Below are 13,138 nucleotides of genomic sequence, written 5' to 3'. Positions count from 1 at the left end.
TTTCAATATCTAATAAAATTGAAGCTACATATAATCTATGACCCAGACATTCTGTTCCTGGACAAAATCTGTGTGCCTGTGTACTGGATACATGTACACAGATGTTTGCCACAGCATCATTTATGAGACATGAAAAATGGAAACCACCTGTGTCCATCAACAATAGAACAGATACATAAACTGTGACCATTCTACCCTGCAAGGAAAATCAACAAACAGCTGCTGCACGGAGCAGCGTAGACGAACCGGACGAACCTCACAACTACAGTGTGGAATAGAAGCCAGACACAAGTCTGACCACTCCATAACATTTGGAATTACATTGTTTAGGGAAAGCTGTATAGCAGTGGAAAAATAAACAATAGCAAGGAAGTAGAAAAATAAAAGGGAGGATGGTGATTGGGGAGGTTATGTGAGAAGGAGGTTTCACGGTACCAACGATGTTCTGATTCTTGATTTCCAAGTTGGTTATACAGATGTTTTGTACATTTTTCTGCAGGTGTGAGTGTGTGTGTGTGTGTGTGTGTGTGTGCATACATACGTATACATACATATACAGAGGGTACCAAAAAATGTGTACACATTTTAAGAAAGAAAAAACCTGTATTAAAATTGTAATACTCAATATATAGTCACATTTGACTTCTGCAATTATGAGAGGTGCTCAAAGTGGTTACCATCAGCATCCAGACACTTCTGATTATGGTAAACTACTGCCACATAGATAACATCTCTTAAAATGCGTATACATTTTTTGGCACCCTCTGTATTTATATATTCTATTCCATAATAAAATTTTTAAATAAAACTTTTGTCTTTATACCAGATGGAGGAGAGTAATCTGATTATACTGTGGGTAATGTTAGGGATTTATGAAATTGTGATTTGTTTTAGAATATTTGTGTGTAAGCCTCTCAGCTCAGATACCATAAATGTGTTTTGAGACGTTTGTACTTGGTACAATACATAAGGCATGGTCCAAGAGCTCTGCACCATCCATCCCCATCTGAAAGGGTGATTGTTTGTACACTCCTTTCTTGGTTTTCCTCCCTTCAGCCACCTGTGGCAAAGCCCCTATAGTGGGCTCCCCACCTGCTTCTGGCTCTGGCGAAGGAAGAAGTCCTAGATTGTAGTGATATCAAACAGCTCCCAGAGAATCAGGCTAGTTGTGTCCTGTTAGGTGAATGGACAGCAGGTCTTAGCCAGTCCACACTAATTCAGACTAAGATGTTAATGACTGATAGATAAATTAGTCTTACAAGGATTTTTCTTAATCCATTACTTTCCAAAGTGTGCCCTGGAGCACTGGTCCTAACACTTTTTCCCTGGAAAAAGGTCCTATGGTAAAACAACTTTGGGAAACTGTTTATCACATCTCCCTCCTGGAGGTTCAGAATGCCCATAAGCACTAAGGATTCTGGCAAGTTCTGTGGTAATGGATCATGGTTAATTTCTTTTTAACCCAGTGTTTCCGAAGAGAATTTGACCTATGACTCTTAGCATCCTGCAGAACGAGTGCTCTATGGAACACCTTTTGGGAAACAGCCCTTCACCAGGGAGAGGTGGATTCAGTGGTGTTTTCACATGAGTGGGGCTTTGGCAGGGTCTAGGAGATGGGTCAGAGGGGTTTTCTGGTAAGACAGTTTACTCCTTTCATAGGTCTAATCATCATTTTTTCTTCCTCCTACTAATCTGCCCTTTTCACACCCCTTCCTCTGCTTCCGTTCAGGAAACACTGGGCTTTGCACCGTCTGCATAATATCGGAGTTCCCCTTTCATAAAAACTCTCAAGCTTCCAGATTAGAGTTTGGAAGTAAAGTGACAACTAAAACTAGTGTCTAATTTGCCAAAAAGCTGGTGAGTCCAGCTGACCCTCATGACTTAGTTAGCCAGGGAGAGGGATAGAGAAGCCAACACAGGTCGTCACCCACCACCCGTGTTCTCTCGCCGTGACTTACGTAACTCTGTGGGATTCGCTTGCGCGCAGCCAGAGCAACGTATAGTGTCGTGGTTGTTAAGCTACATCGTTTAATCTAATCAGTCTGTGCCTTGCTTCTTTTACTCATCATTCTGCTGTGAAGAGCAACCAGTTGACACAGATTATGAGCTTCCTCACATGTCTCCTGGCGCTTTCATGGAGGGTTTACTCTATTGAGTATTCTTAGAACTACACTTACAAGGTTGCAGACCGCATTTTAAGTGTTCTAGATATTGCCCATTGTTTTCCAATGGATTTCTGCCGGTTTTCACCCCTAACAGCTGTTTCTGATGGCACTATACCCCCACATCAGGGATACACTTTGCACCTTGAGACATTTCACTCTTGTCAATCTCACGTGTGAAATAGTCTCATTGTTTTCCTCCTCCTTAAATTCTTGCTTCAAATGAATGGACCATAACGTATTCTACCACTCCCCTATTGGTGGACATTCATCTTGTCTCCCATTCGTGCATCTGTTTGCTTGTTTGGCGGTATTATAAACAGTGCTGCAAGAAGCAACCTTGTACGAACACCCTGAGTATCGGTGCTTTAACCACTGGCACGTTCATGTCCGGAACTCACATTGCTGCATCAAACTGGCATTTTTCATTTTAAGAAATCCTGACAAAAATCCTTTCCTAAATTTCATAGTAATTTTCAGTCCCACCAGTTGTCTATGAAAATACACTTTTACCCATACATTTGCCAGTACCTGGTGACATTGATCTTTAAAATGTTTAACAATCTAAAAATCCCTGAGACCCCATTGTGGTTTCAAACTGCATTCCTCTGACCACTGGCAAGTTAAGCATCTCTGCATTTCCTCTTCTTTGAATTGCCATTTATAGGCTTTCTTTTTCTGTTTGTTTTTTTTTTTTTAATTATTAATCTAAAGGAGCTTTATACATTAGGATGGTATCCCTTTGGTATATGTGTAGCATGTATCATTTGTCTTCTGTTGCTTTTGTCACATAGGATTTTAGTTCTTTAGTTTCTAAACTATCCGTATTGTTTTTCCTTTATACCTTTTGGGTTTCCTGCTTTGCTTAAGAAGGCCCTCTCCACCCAGTGTTACATATATCATCTTATATCTTTGTCTAATACTTTAATATATAGTTTTTAATTTTAGGCCTTTAATTCATTTGCCATGTATTTTTACACATGATGTGAAGTATGGGTAAAAGGTCCCTGGTATCATTTCTTACGTAATACATTCCTTCCTACTGCCTTGGGGTGACACCCACAGTAGCCAGTTCCTGGACTCAGCTCCCACTTACAGCCACTTACTGCGTGTCCTGAGAAAGTTGTTGAATCTCTCTGTGCCTCAATCCCCTCAATCTGTAAAATGGGCAGAATAAAAGGACTACTGCATAAGGTTTTTGAGACAATTAAATAGGTTAAACCATGAAAACACATAGAACGGTATTTGGCAAACAGAAAACACTCAATAAGTATTAGCTAGTTTTGTATTATTCACCTGTTTTCTTGGGTCTGTTTCTAGACCTTGAGTGTTAGTCTACTTTTCTACTCCACAGCCCAGCACCATCTTTTGATTATCATAACTTTGTAATATATGGCAGTGGCTGTTTTGTTATCTCACTGTTCTTTTTAAAGATTTTCATTATGAGAATTGCTTTGAATTACATATAAATGTGTTATATACTGGCATTTAATGATATTCAGTCTTTCCATCCAAGGACACAGTGTGTCTTTTTCACCTATTTACATCTTGCATAATGTCCTTCAATAAAATTTCTAGTTTTTTTCTTGCAGGTTTCTTCTTTCCAGTTACTTTATAACAAGAGAAATTATAGCTTGCACAATTTTGAGTGGCATATTTTTCTGTTTGTAAATAAATACTGCTGGGATAATGATAAATTACTCATTTTTTCATATTTATCTTGTATTGACACCTTACTAAACTCTTTTATTGGCACTAATCATTTTTTAGTGAGTCTTTTCAGTTACCTAGTTATTTGATCATATTATTTAAATGATGATAATTTTGTCTCTTATTATCCATTATTTACACTACTGATATTTTTTTTCTTATTGAGTGGCTGGAATTCCCAAAACAAGTAATAGTAGCAGTGATGAACATCCTCTCTGTGTCCTGATTTTTGAGAAAATGGCTTTGATGTTTTTGTTTATTTAAAATTATACTTGCTATTGTTTTCAGATGAACACTCTCTACTATATTTAGGAACGTAATGGTTCATTCTAATTTCATTTTTGTCTCGATGAACTTGTTCATTTAGTTTCCTCAGAAAGGGTATGTGCTTATCCCTAACCCCACCCCCCCAAAAAAATTCTCCTGCCCTCACCAATTATTTGACTTGACATAAGAGACTTAGACGATGATCTAAAACAAAAGTCTGTAAACGCTTGACACTCTCTTCCTATTTTCAATGTGGCAAATGAGAAACTTAATGATAGTTTGATTATTTTTCTTCTCTCAGAAGTTTGTGAACTTGTGGGGGCATATCTCTCTTCTCTCTCTCTCTCCCTTCATTCCCCACCCCCCTCTTTCCCTCTCTCTTTCACACACACACACACACACACACACACACACACACACACCTCCGATATTTAAAAATTAATCAGTATATATCTAGATATGCCTTTTTTCTTTTCTTTTTCCTGCCTAGAATATACTCAGAAAGTTGAGAAATGTAAGGTGCTATGCAAAAGAAAATGGTTTCCAAAATGTGTTTGCTCTAAGAGTGATCACCTCTTATGGTTCTACTGAGAGGCTTACTGGGCCAACAGAACACCATGAGAAACAGTGGGGATTTTTGTGACAGTAAAAGCACAACATAATATTAAAGGGACTCAAGACTTTTTCCAAAATTTTTTAATTTTCCAATTACAGTTGACATTCAATATTACTTTATATTAATTTCAGGTGTACAGCATAGTGGTTAGATATTTGTATAATTTAAGAAATGATCCACCTGACTAGTCTAGTCCTCACCTGGCACTGTACATAATTATTACCATATTATTGACTATATTCTCTATGCTTTACTTTACATCCCCATGACTATTTTGTAACTACCAATTTGTACTTCTTAATCCCTTCACCTTTTTCACCCAGGCTCCCAAGCTTCCTCCCACTTAGCAATCATCAATTTGTTCTCTGTATCTTTGGGTTTGTTTCTGTTTTGTTTATTTTGTTTTTTACGTTCCACATGTAAGTGAAATCATTTGTTATTTATCTTTCTCTGCCTGACTTATTTCACTCAGCATAATGCCCTGTAGGTTCATACATGTTGTTGCAAATGGTAAGATTTCATGCTTTTTTTATGGTCAAGTAATAGTCCATTGTGTACATGTACCACACCTTCTTTTTCGAATCGTCTGTTGTTGGACACTTACGTTGTTTCCATATATGGCTATTGTAAATAGTGCTGCAATGAACATGAGGATGCAGGTACTCAGATATTTTAATGACCAAAAATCTCAATGTTTTACTTTTCTCTCAGAAGAAAGATCAAATTTAAGAATATAAATGCAAAAGCTGAAATATCAGAATGTAAATTTTGGTTTTTAAGCAAATACTAGATCATTCTCCTTGCGCTAAGAAACTGACAGAGTTTGTTTTATTTTGTTTTTTCAATAAGCAAAAAGAAAAGTAAAATTTGAAAAACAAAATACTAATGTCCAATGCTGCAGGTTAAGTTTCAAGGAGACCAGGATCTAATTATTTTGGCAGGATGGAGCGTATGGCCTGCCTTTAGGGGGAGCTATTTGGATTGTAACAATCTCTAAACCTGTTACTGGCAGCTGTCTGTGCCTGGTGGAGCAGGGGACTCACTCAGACACCCTGCGGCCTTGTGCAGCCTACTATACAGGCATAACAACTGTCCCCTTTCCCCTGACCACCTCACGCAGTTCACGGTGCACTGACCAGATGGTGGGACAGTGGCTGTCCAGGTCAGACGTGGTGGGGCAGCCTTGACCAAGTCTAACTCCGGTGACCTGCGGGGCAGTTCTGTGCTGGGGAGAACATTGGGAGACATTGCTATTGAATGTCTCCTCAAATAAATGAGATCTTCTGACACTGCCTTTCTCAATTCCTCTTTACACACTGGTGCACACCTACCATCCGCTACCCCTGTGTTGTAAGCCCAGCGTCAGGATCAGGGAGCCACAGGCCCCCCACTGCGATGCTCAGGGAACAGCAAAGTGGGTGGCCGCCCGACCTCGGGAAGGGTCCCAGTACCTCACTGGACACACACGCAGCTGTAACGCATTGACGAGATGGCCAGCACACCCTCAGACCACACAGTCAGCCTTCAGCCTGAGAATCCCCACCCAGAGGCATCACCCCGTTGTGTTCTTCTTTTTCATGCTCAGATGGATGGAATGGAACCCTGGCTTCCCCTTGAGTATCGATGCCAAGTGCCACAGGGACTTACCTCGCGATATCCAGTTTGATAGTGAGAAAGGTGTGGACTTCGTTCTGAACTACTCCAAAGCGTAAGTCTATGGCAACTCGAAGACACTGAGCAGCTCCTCCAGTGGCCAGGGCTCGGAGTGGGCCTCTCCTTTCCTTGTGGGGGCCTGGGGTGGGGGCTGGGGTTCGGGGGTGGCTCTGTCAAGCACCTCTTCCCTAATGCGTTTGATTGTATCTTGGCTGTAGAGTGGATTCCCAATGCATAATCACAGGATATCCTGTATCTAAACAAAGTTACAGCCCGGAGGACACCAAACATAGCTGTGTTTCAGCCCCAGATGGAGATCTTTAGTTGGAATGTCCCATTTGCACACACATCTCAATCCTTCATGGCCAACGCAACGGTAGACAGCGTCCAGGCTGTCACCCAGATGGCGGCAGGGCTCTGCACTAATAATGGCCGCCGTGCCTCACTGGTCCCTGGCGTGCACGCCCTGTCGCCATTCGTCCCTCACAACAATCTGTGAGGTAGGCGGTCATTATCCCCATTTTCAGCTGAGGAACCTGGGGAATAAGGAAGTCAAATACCTTGCCCAAGGATCCTGCTTCTAAATGGCAGAGACCAGAGTTCTGTGCTCCCTCTCGGTGGTTGAGGGGTGGGGCCCTCAGAGGCTAGATGCGCAAGAGAGGGTAAGATGAGGGATAGGGAGGAGGGAAGCTGAAGAAGCTCATTCTCTTGGCTTTAGTTTTTCAAAAGACATGAGTTTGTAAGGGAAGAAGACCCCTACCCCCACCCCCTCTTATTGTCGCTCCAGTTCAGAAGCAGGTTGGCTCAACATCACCAAAGCATTCACGGAAACTAGGGTTCTCCCCCTTAACTTCACAAATGCTACCCCAAATGTCCCTGATCTTCTTGGAAATTGTGAAAGTAGTCTCCTTCTAACTGATGCCTGTATGTCTGTATATCAACCCTCTTCACTTGTATTGAATTTTATTATCAAATCAGAGCTCCGTCCCACTGGAAGACAAATTTGTTGGGAAAATGTAGGGGAAAAAATTCCACCTAAAAGTTAGACAAACCTGGAATTTTTAAAATTATATTTATGAAACTAGCATTTGTTTCTTGTTAAAAATGGGTCCTAGACTCATAGGTACAGAGAAAAAACTGATGATTGCTACATTGGAGGGGGGTTGGGGGACTGGGTGAGAAAAGTGAAGGGGTTAAGAAATACAAATTAGTAGTCACAAAAAAATCATGGGGATATAAAGTGCAGCACAGGGAATATAGTCAATAATGTTGTAATAACTGTGTATGGTGTCAGGTGGGTACTAGACTTATCGGGGGGATCACTTCATAAACCATATGAAATGTCTAGCCTCTATGCTGTACACCTGAAACTAATATAAAATAATGTTGAGTGTCAACTATAATTTAAAAAATAGTCACAGGGATGTAAAGTATAGCCTAAGGAATATAGTCAATAGTGTTGTAATAACTACATGTACAATGTCAGATTGGTTCTAGACTTTATTGGGGTGATGTCTCTGTGAGGTGGATAAATAAATTCCTAATCACTATGTTGTTTTGTACACCTGAAACTAAGAAAAAAATTAGTCATAGAATGAGTTAACACAAAGCACAAAGTAGTGTTTCCCTAAAAGGGGGTCAAATTAACTTGGAAAGTACTGCAGCCTCTTCAGCAGTGGTTCTCAGACTATAGCTTGGGTCACAGTCCCCTGGAGGCTTGTTAAAACCTGGATTTCTGGACCCGCCCCTCACGTGTCTGATTCAGGGGGCCAGAGAATCTGCATTTCTAACAAAGTCCAGGGGTTTGGATGCAGCTGGTCTGGGGACCACACTGAGAACCCCTGCTAACGGACTGTAGCAGCTTGAGAAACGCTGACATAAAGAAATCCACTTGGTGGTGCTCTCTGGGTTCCTCAGAGGGTCCCTCAGTGCCCCCGTGGGGAACCGGGATTAAAGGTGCATTCGCGATTCCCCCCTTGCATTTTCCTCTCTTCCTGCACCCTTCTCTGCTCTTCAGTGTAGCCCAGCTGGCATTTATGGAATGCCAACAGTATGGCTGGCTCCAGGACTGTTCAGGTCCCAGTAATCTGCCTTTTCTTCATACGGCCCCCCTCCACCACACCAGCTTTAAGCCTGCCCTGGGACAGAAAGAGAAAATGCTGATTCCTGCATTGACACAAACTTAGTAAAGGACGCTGCAGGTTTCACCTAACGTGGCTGTGTTTTGTGGGCCCATCTCAGGGCAGCTGGGCTTGTCCTGAGCACTGGGCAGCTGCACCATGCCATCCTAGCCGAAGACAAGAAGTCGGCTTCCCAGTGAGAAAACCTGGGTCCAGACAGCGTCGTGCAGACAGCGTTCCTCAGACACTCCTGTGCACGTGGGCCACTGTTCTGATCAGTGGAAAACTAGGCCACAGGTTCTGATCAGTGCGTCCCAGTGGGGTAGGAGTCTATGCTCCAAGAACGATCCCCAGCTGATGCTGATGCTGCTAGTCCTTGGACCACACTCGCAGGACCAGGTTACCCATTGCTTTCCTGGGGAAAAAAAATCTATTCAAATTGGCAACAATTATCAACTCATCTGTAGTTACCCTTTAAAAGTGAAAGGTTTCTTATTTAAAGCCTGGCCAGCTGGGGTTGATTGAGGCCCTAGCTACGCCATTTTGGGAGAGTTAAGTTTTCTGACCCTAAATTTCCTTCTGATAATGAGGCCGATCATACCTAGTTGCTAGAAGTGTCGTGAGATTTAAATGAACTCATGTATGCAGTGTCCCCCTGGTGGCATCTGGCACACTGACGGTGAGTTCCCTCTAGTATCTCCATTCTGAGTACTTAGGAGGACTTTTGCCTCAGTCCTGAAACCAAAAAACAAGGCCCCCCCACAGGTTGCTGCCTTCTCAGCGCTGTCCCTGCCTGTTTGCTAGCTCTTCTGGGCCTTCTCCACCCCCAGGGGTGCAGGCCTGGAGGAGGAGGCTGCCTGCCCCTCCTCTTCTGACAAATGCTTAATGAGCTCCTGGTGAGTGGGGACCTGAGATGTATGCAAAGTGGACCCTTGGCCCCAGCTCCAAGCAGCTCACAGTCCAGTGGGGACCGAGTGTGGAGAGCGCATCACAATCCTTAGGAAAGAGCACTGTGGGAAACAGGAGGCCGGGGGGGAAGTAACGCTGCAGGACAGCGTCTCTTTCTAAGACAGAAGCCCCACCTGGGTTTCGAAGATTCACTGATGGGAGGTGCAGAGGGGATGGTATTCTGGGCCGTGAGAACCTTGGTGATGCAGGAGAACCGGAAGTGGGGCACGTGGAGGGAATCGGGGCTGAGGCTGCCAAGGCAGGGAGGTGGGCAAGGAGCCCAGCCTTTACCAGGGGAGGAGGCGGGGCAGGACCAGGGGGGTCTGAAGCAGGGACAAGGTCCAGGGGGCTCAGCATTCTGCATTTTCGTGTCAAGAAGAAAGGGGGTGGTTGTCAGATGCTTCAGAGAGATCAGGGGTGTTTAGGGCCCTTTGGGTGCAGCCACTCAGAGGTCACCAGTATCCTGGGTGAGAACTTTTGGGGGACATAGAGGAGAGGCATAAAGAGGAGTCAGCAGGTGAAGATTCTGCCATGAATTGGATATGGAGGAAGAAAGGGGATGAGTAAATTAGGCAGGAGGCCCTGGGAGAGGGAGAGCAAAATGCTACGCTGCACACTGGATTAGGGTCTGACCCCTGGTCCCCTCAGACCATGGTGGCCTAAGGCTTCAGATGGTACTAGTCCCTAATATTTCTTGAATTCTTTTTACATACCTGTGAGCCAGGGATGATCATTATGCCCATTTCAAGGATGAGGAAACTGAGGCATAGCAAGGTTATGGACTTACCCAAGGCTGCATGGCTGGGAAGCAATGGGGCTGGGATTTCAGGTCAGGTCCTTACCCCCCCGGACGGACCTGCAGCCCCTCAGTCACCCTCTGTGTCCTTGGCTTTGGCTTGCAGGTAGACTCACAGGCCCAAACAGGATTCTCTCGTCCGAACCCCAGCACATGGGTTGGGGTCTCCAAGACCCTCTGGTCCAACCCCCTAGTGGTCTGATAGGGAAAGGGCGCCCACCCCACGCCTGGCAGCCTTCTCCGCACTGAAGGTTCCTGATGGAATCCACTGACCCAGGGCCTGGCCTCAGTCCCTGCAGCTCACACCATAGCAGTACCACTCTCTCCACTAAACCCAGTCCTGCCTTTAGAAAAGTGAAACTCATGGCTGAAGTCACCAAAGAGGCCTTCCCCACTGAACCTCCACCACTGGGCAGCTCGGTTTCCGCATCGCGCCTGGCAACTTGTTTCTTCCGAGCCACCTGCTCTGCCTGGAATGAAGCCAGTTCTCAGTAAGCTGTGCCCACCACCCCAAACAGCAGAACTGTGAGATGGAAAATGAGCAGCTGTCAGGAGAAGGAAAGCAGCAGGGGAAGTAGAGGAAGTAAGAGCTCCCGCCTCTCCCAGCCCAGGCCAGCAGCTCGGTGCAGGTTCTTGCCTGGCTATGCCGTTACCTGGCTGTACTGTTGTCTGGCCACGTTGTTACCTAGCTGTGTGACCTTGAATGAGCCAGGTGCCCTCTCTGGGCTACAGGTTCCTCTTTGTACCTTTGATAACAGATCTTTGAAAGTCCCTTATATCCAGTTGTCTATAAGTATGCAGAAATATTTCGCCTCTAGAGAACATGCAAATATTTTCCTCCTAACTCCCCTTCTTCCTGGATCTGTGGCTTCCTCTAAGTACTGCCATGCCCCATCCTGTTCTGAGGTCAAAGAGAGCTGGCTGGAGAGACGGTGAGCCCTCCCAGTAGGGAGTGACTGCGCTATGGACTCTGACTCACTCCCAGTTCCCCACAAGGTCCAGCACCTCTTTCCTGGGCAGCATCTGCTGCTGGACCACCCTCAGGGCTTCAGGGAGAGTGGGGGTCAGGCAAGGCCTCTGCTCTCCCAGAAACAAGTCCTCTCCACACCCAGACTGACACAGGATATACTCCTCTAGCTTCACAAAGGTTTCTGTCCCCAGAGACTCAGCTAACAAAGGAGATGGAGGAGGAGAGTCATGGATGATGGGGGAAGAAGGAGGTAAATGGCTGAAAGAAGCTTAGCTGGGAGTATTCCCGGGCCCCGGTGGCCTGCCTGCCAGTGGGGAGGCCGCAAGAAGCATGCATTCCCCACGAGGGGCTAGAATAAAAGTGATGAAGATCCCAGCCACGGGCTGGAAGACAACGCCAGCGCTATTCTCCAGCTCCGAGGCACTGAGCACCTACTATGTGCAGCCCCACTGCCCAGGCTGTATTCCAGCATCTTCCAGGCATTACAGCATGTCAGTAACCTGCGGGCAGCTGGTTGGTCCAACCTACAGAGGAGAAATAGACACTCACAGAGGTCACCAGCCTTGTGGCCCCAGGACCCTCTCCTGAGTAGTGTGTGTTCCTAGGGCCCCAGGATCATCAGTACAAAGGAGAGAAGCATTTGCTAAACTGAGGCAGATCTGGAAGGGGAGTCTGGCAAGGGGTGTGTCAGGTTCTGCCTTGGGTGCCTTTCCCCTGTGCAGCAGGGCCAGGAAGGCCCCAGCATCTCCTGCTTGTCTGCTGAATGCAATGCGTGTCTTTGGTCACTCAGACTTGCTGCCCTCATGCATGCTCACAGGTGGCTCCCCTGGGATGACAGACACCTCTGTCCCACCAGCCAGGTTCACTCAAAGTTCAGTCCTTTGATTCTGCTGGTCAGGGAGGACATGAGGAAGTTTGGGACTCTCAAATCTTCCTGTGACAACGCTCAGCCAAAGGTAACCCACCGCGGAGGGAAAGAGTCCTCGGAGGAGGCTGGGCCTTGCCAGTTAGGGCTCCTTCTTTGGGGAATGGCTTGGCTCTGCGTGGCACTCTTGAGGCGGAGGGGTGCAGGAAGGGGAGCCTCCTGGAGGAGCACCTCTGGCACTGTCCCCTGCCCCAGGCATCCGCCACCCCTCTGATAATGAGCAATGCTGCCTGAGCCCCTTTAGCGCCGGGAGGCCTGGGTTGAGCTGAGCAACACAGACATGCCTTTGCACTCCGACATCTGAGGCAGCAGGCAGGCAGTCACACAGATGGGTTTGTACGTAATCTGCCATCAGACTTGCAGAGACAACATCACAGGGCTGGCGTGGTCTGGAGAAGGGGCAGCTTCTCTGAAATTGAAGGAGGAGTGGGTGGCACATTAGGTGAGCCTTCAAGATACACTCACCCCAAATGCTCAAGAGAAGAAGGAGGGGCGCAGGACATTGCAGAGTGAACCACACAGGCAAAGGTCCCAAGTCAGGACATACAAAAGACAGAACAGGTTAAGTAGGCCTGAATACTGGAAGAGTGGGCAGCAAGCACTGCCAGTGGGGAGGAAATAGGTAAGTGCTTGTTACTCTCAGACATGTGTGTGCCAGAGAAAGAAACTGAAGCAGAGTGTGTCACGGTGAGCACTGGCCAGAACCCCCAAATTTCTGTCCTGTGCCTTGCGTGGGTTTTGTAGGGAAGCCTGGGGAGCCTCTTCCCTTCCTCTCCACCTTTCCCAGACCCATCCCACCTCCACCTCCTCCAGGAAGCCCCTGAGATTGCTCAGGCCACTCAGATCTCATTCCTTATTGCCTGCAGCCTGCACTTTGACTTTATCAAGCTCCTGTCCTGGGTTATTTTGCTATCCTGTGTAAGGAGCATTCGGAAGCTGTGTCCTCAGCACCAGCGCAGAGCCAGGGTTAG

The 13,138-nt window shown here is 46.0% G+C and overlaps 1 protein-coding gene across 1 annotated transcript in view; it reads left to right on the top strand.

Moving 5' to 3' along the window:
• Positions 1-13,138, top strand: part of ALOX5 (arachidonate 5-lipoxygenase) — a 48,474-nt gene that overhangs the window by 18,031 nt on the left and 17,305 nt on the right. Inside the window, exon 4 of the mRNA XM_033131325.1 lies at positions 6,341-6,463. Within this exon, the coding sequence (XP_032987216.1) occupies positions 6,341-6,463 (123 nt within the window). The remainder of the gene's footprint in view (positions 1-6,340; positions 6,464-13,138) is intronic.

Source organism: Rhinolophus ferrumequinum, chromosome 16 (assembly GCF_004115265.2).
Source record: "Rhinolophus ferrumequinum isolate MPI-CBG mRhiFer1 chromosome 16, mRhiFer1_v1.p, whole genome shotgun sequence".
In the NCBI taxonomy this organism is placed as follows: domain Eukaryota; kingdom Metazoa; phylum Chordata; class Mammalia; order Chiroptera; family Rhinolophidae; genus Rhinolophus; species Rhinolophus ferrumequinum.
This window is presented reverse-complemented; position numbering and strand designations above follow the sequence as displayed.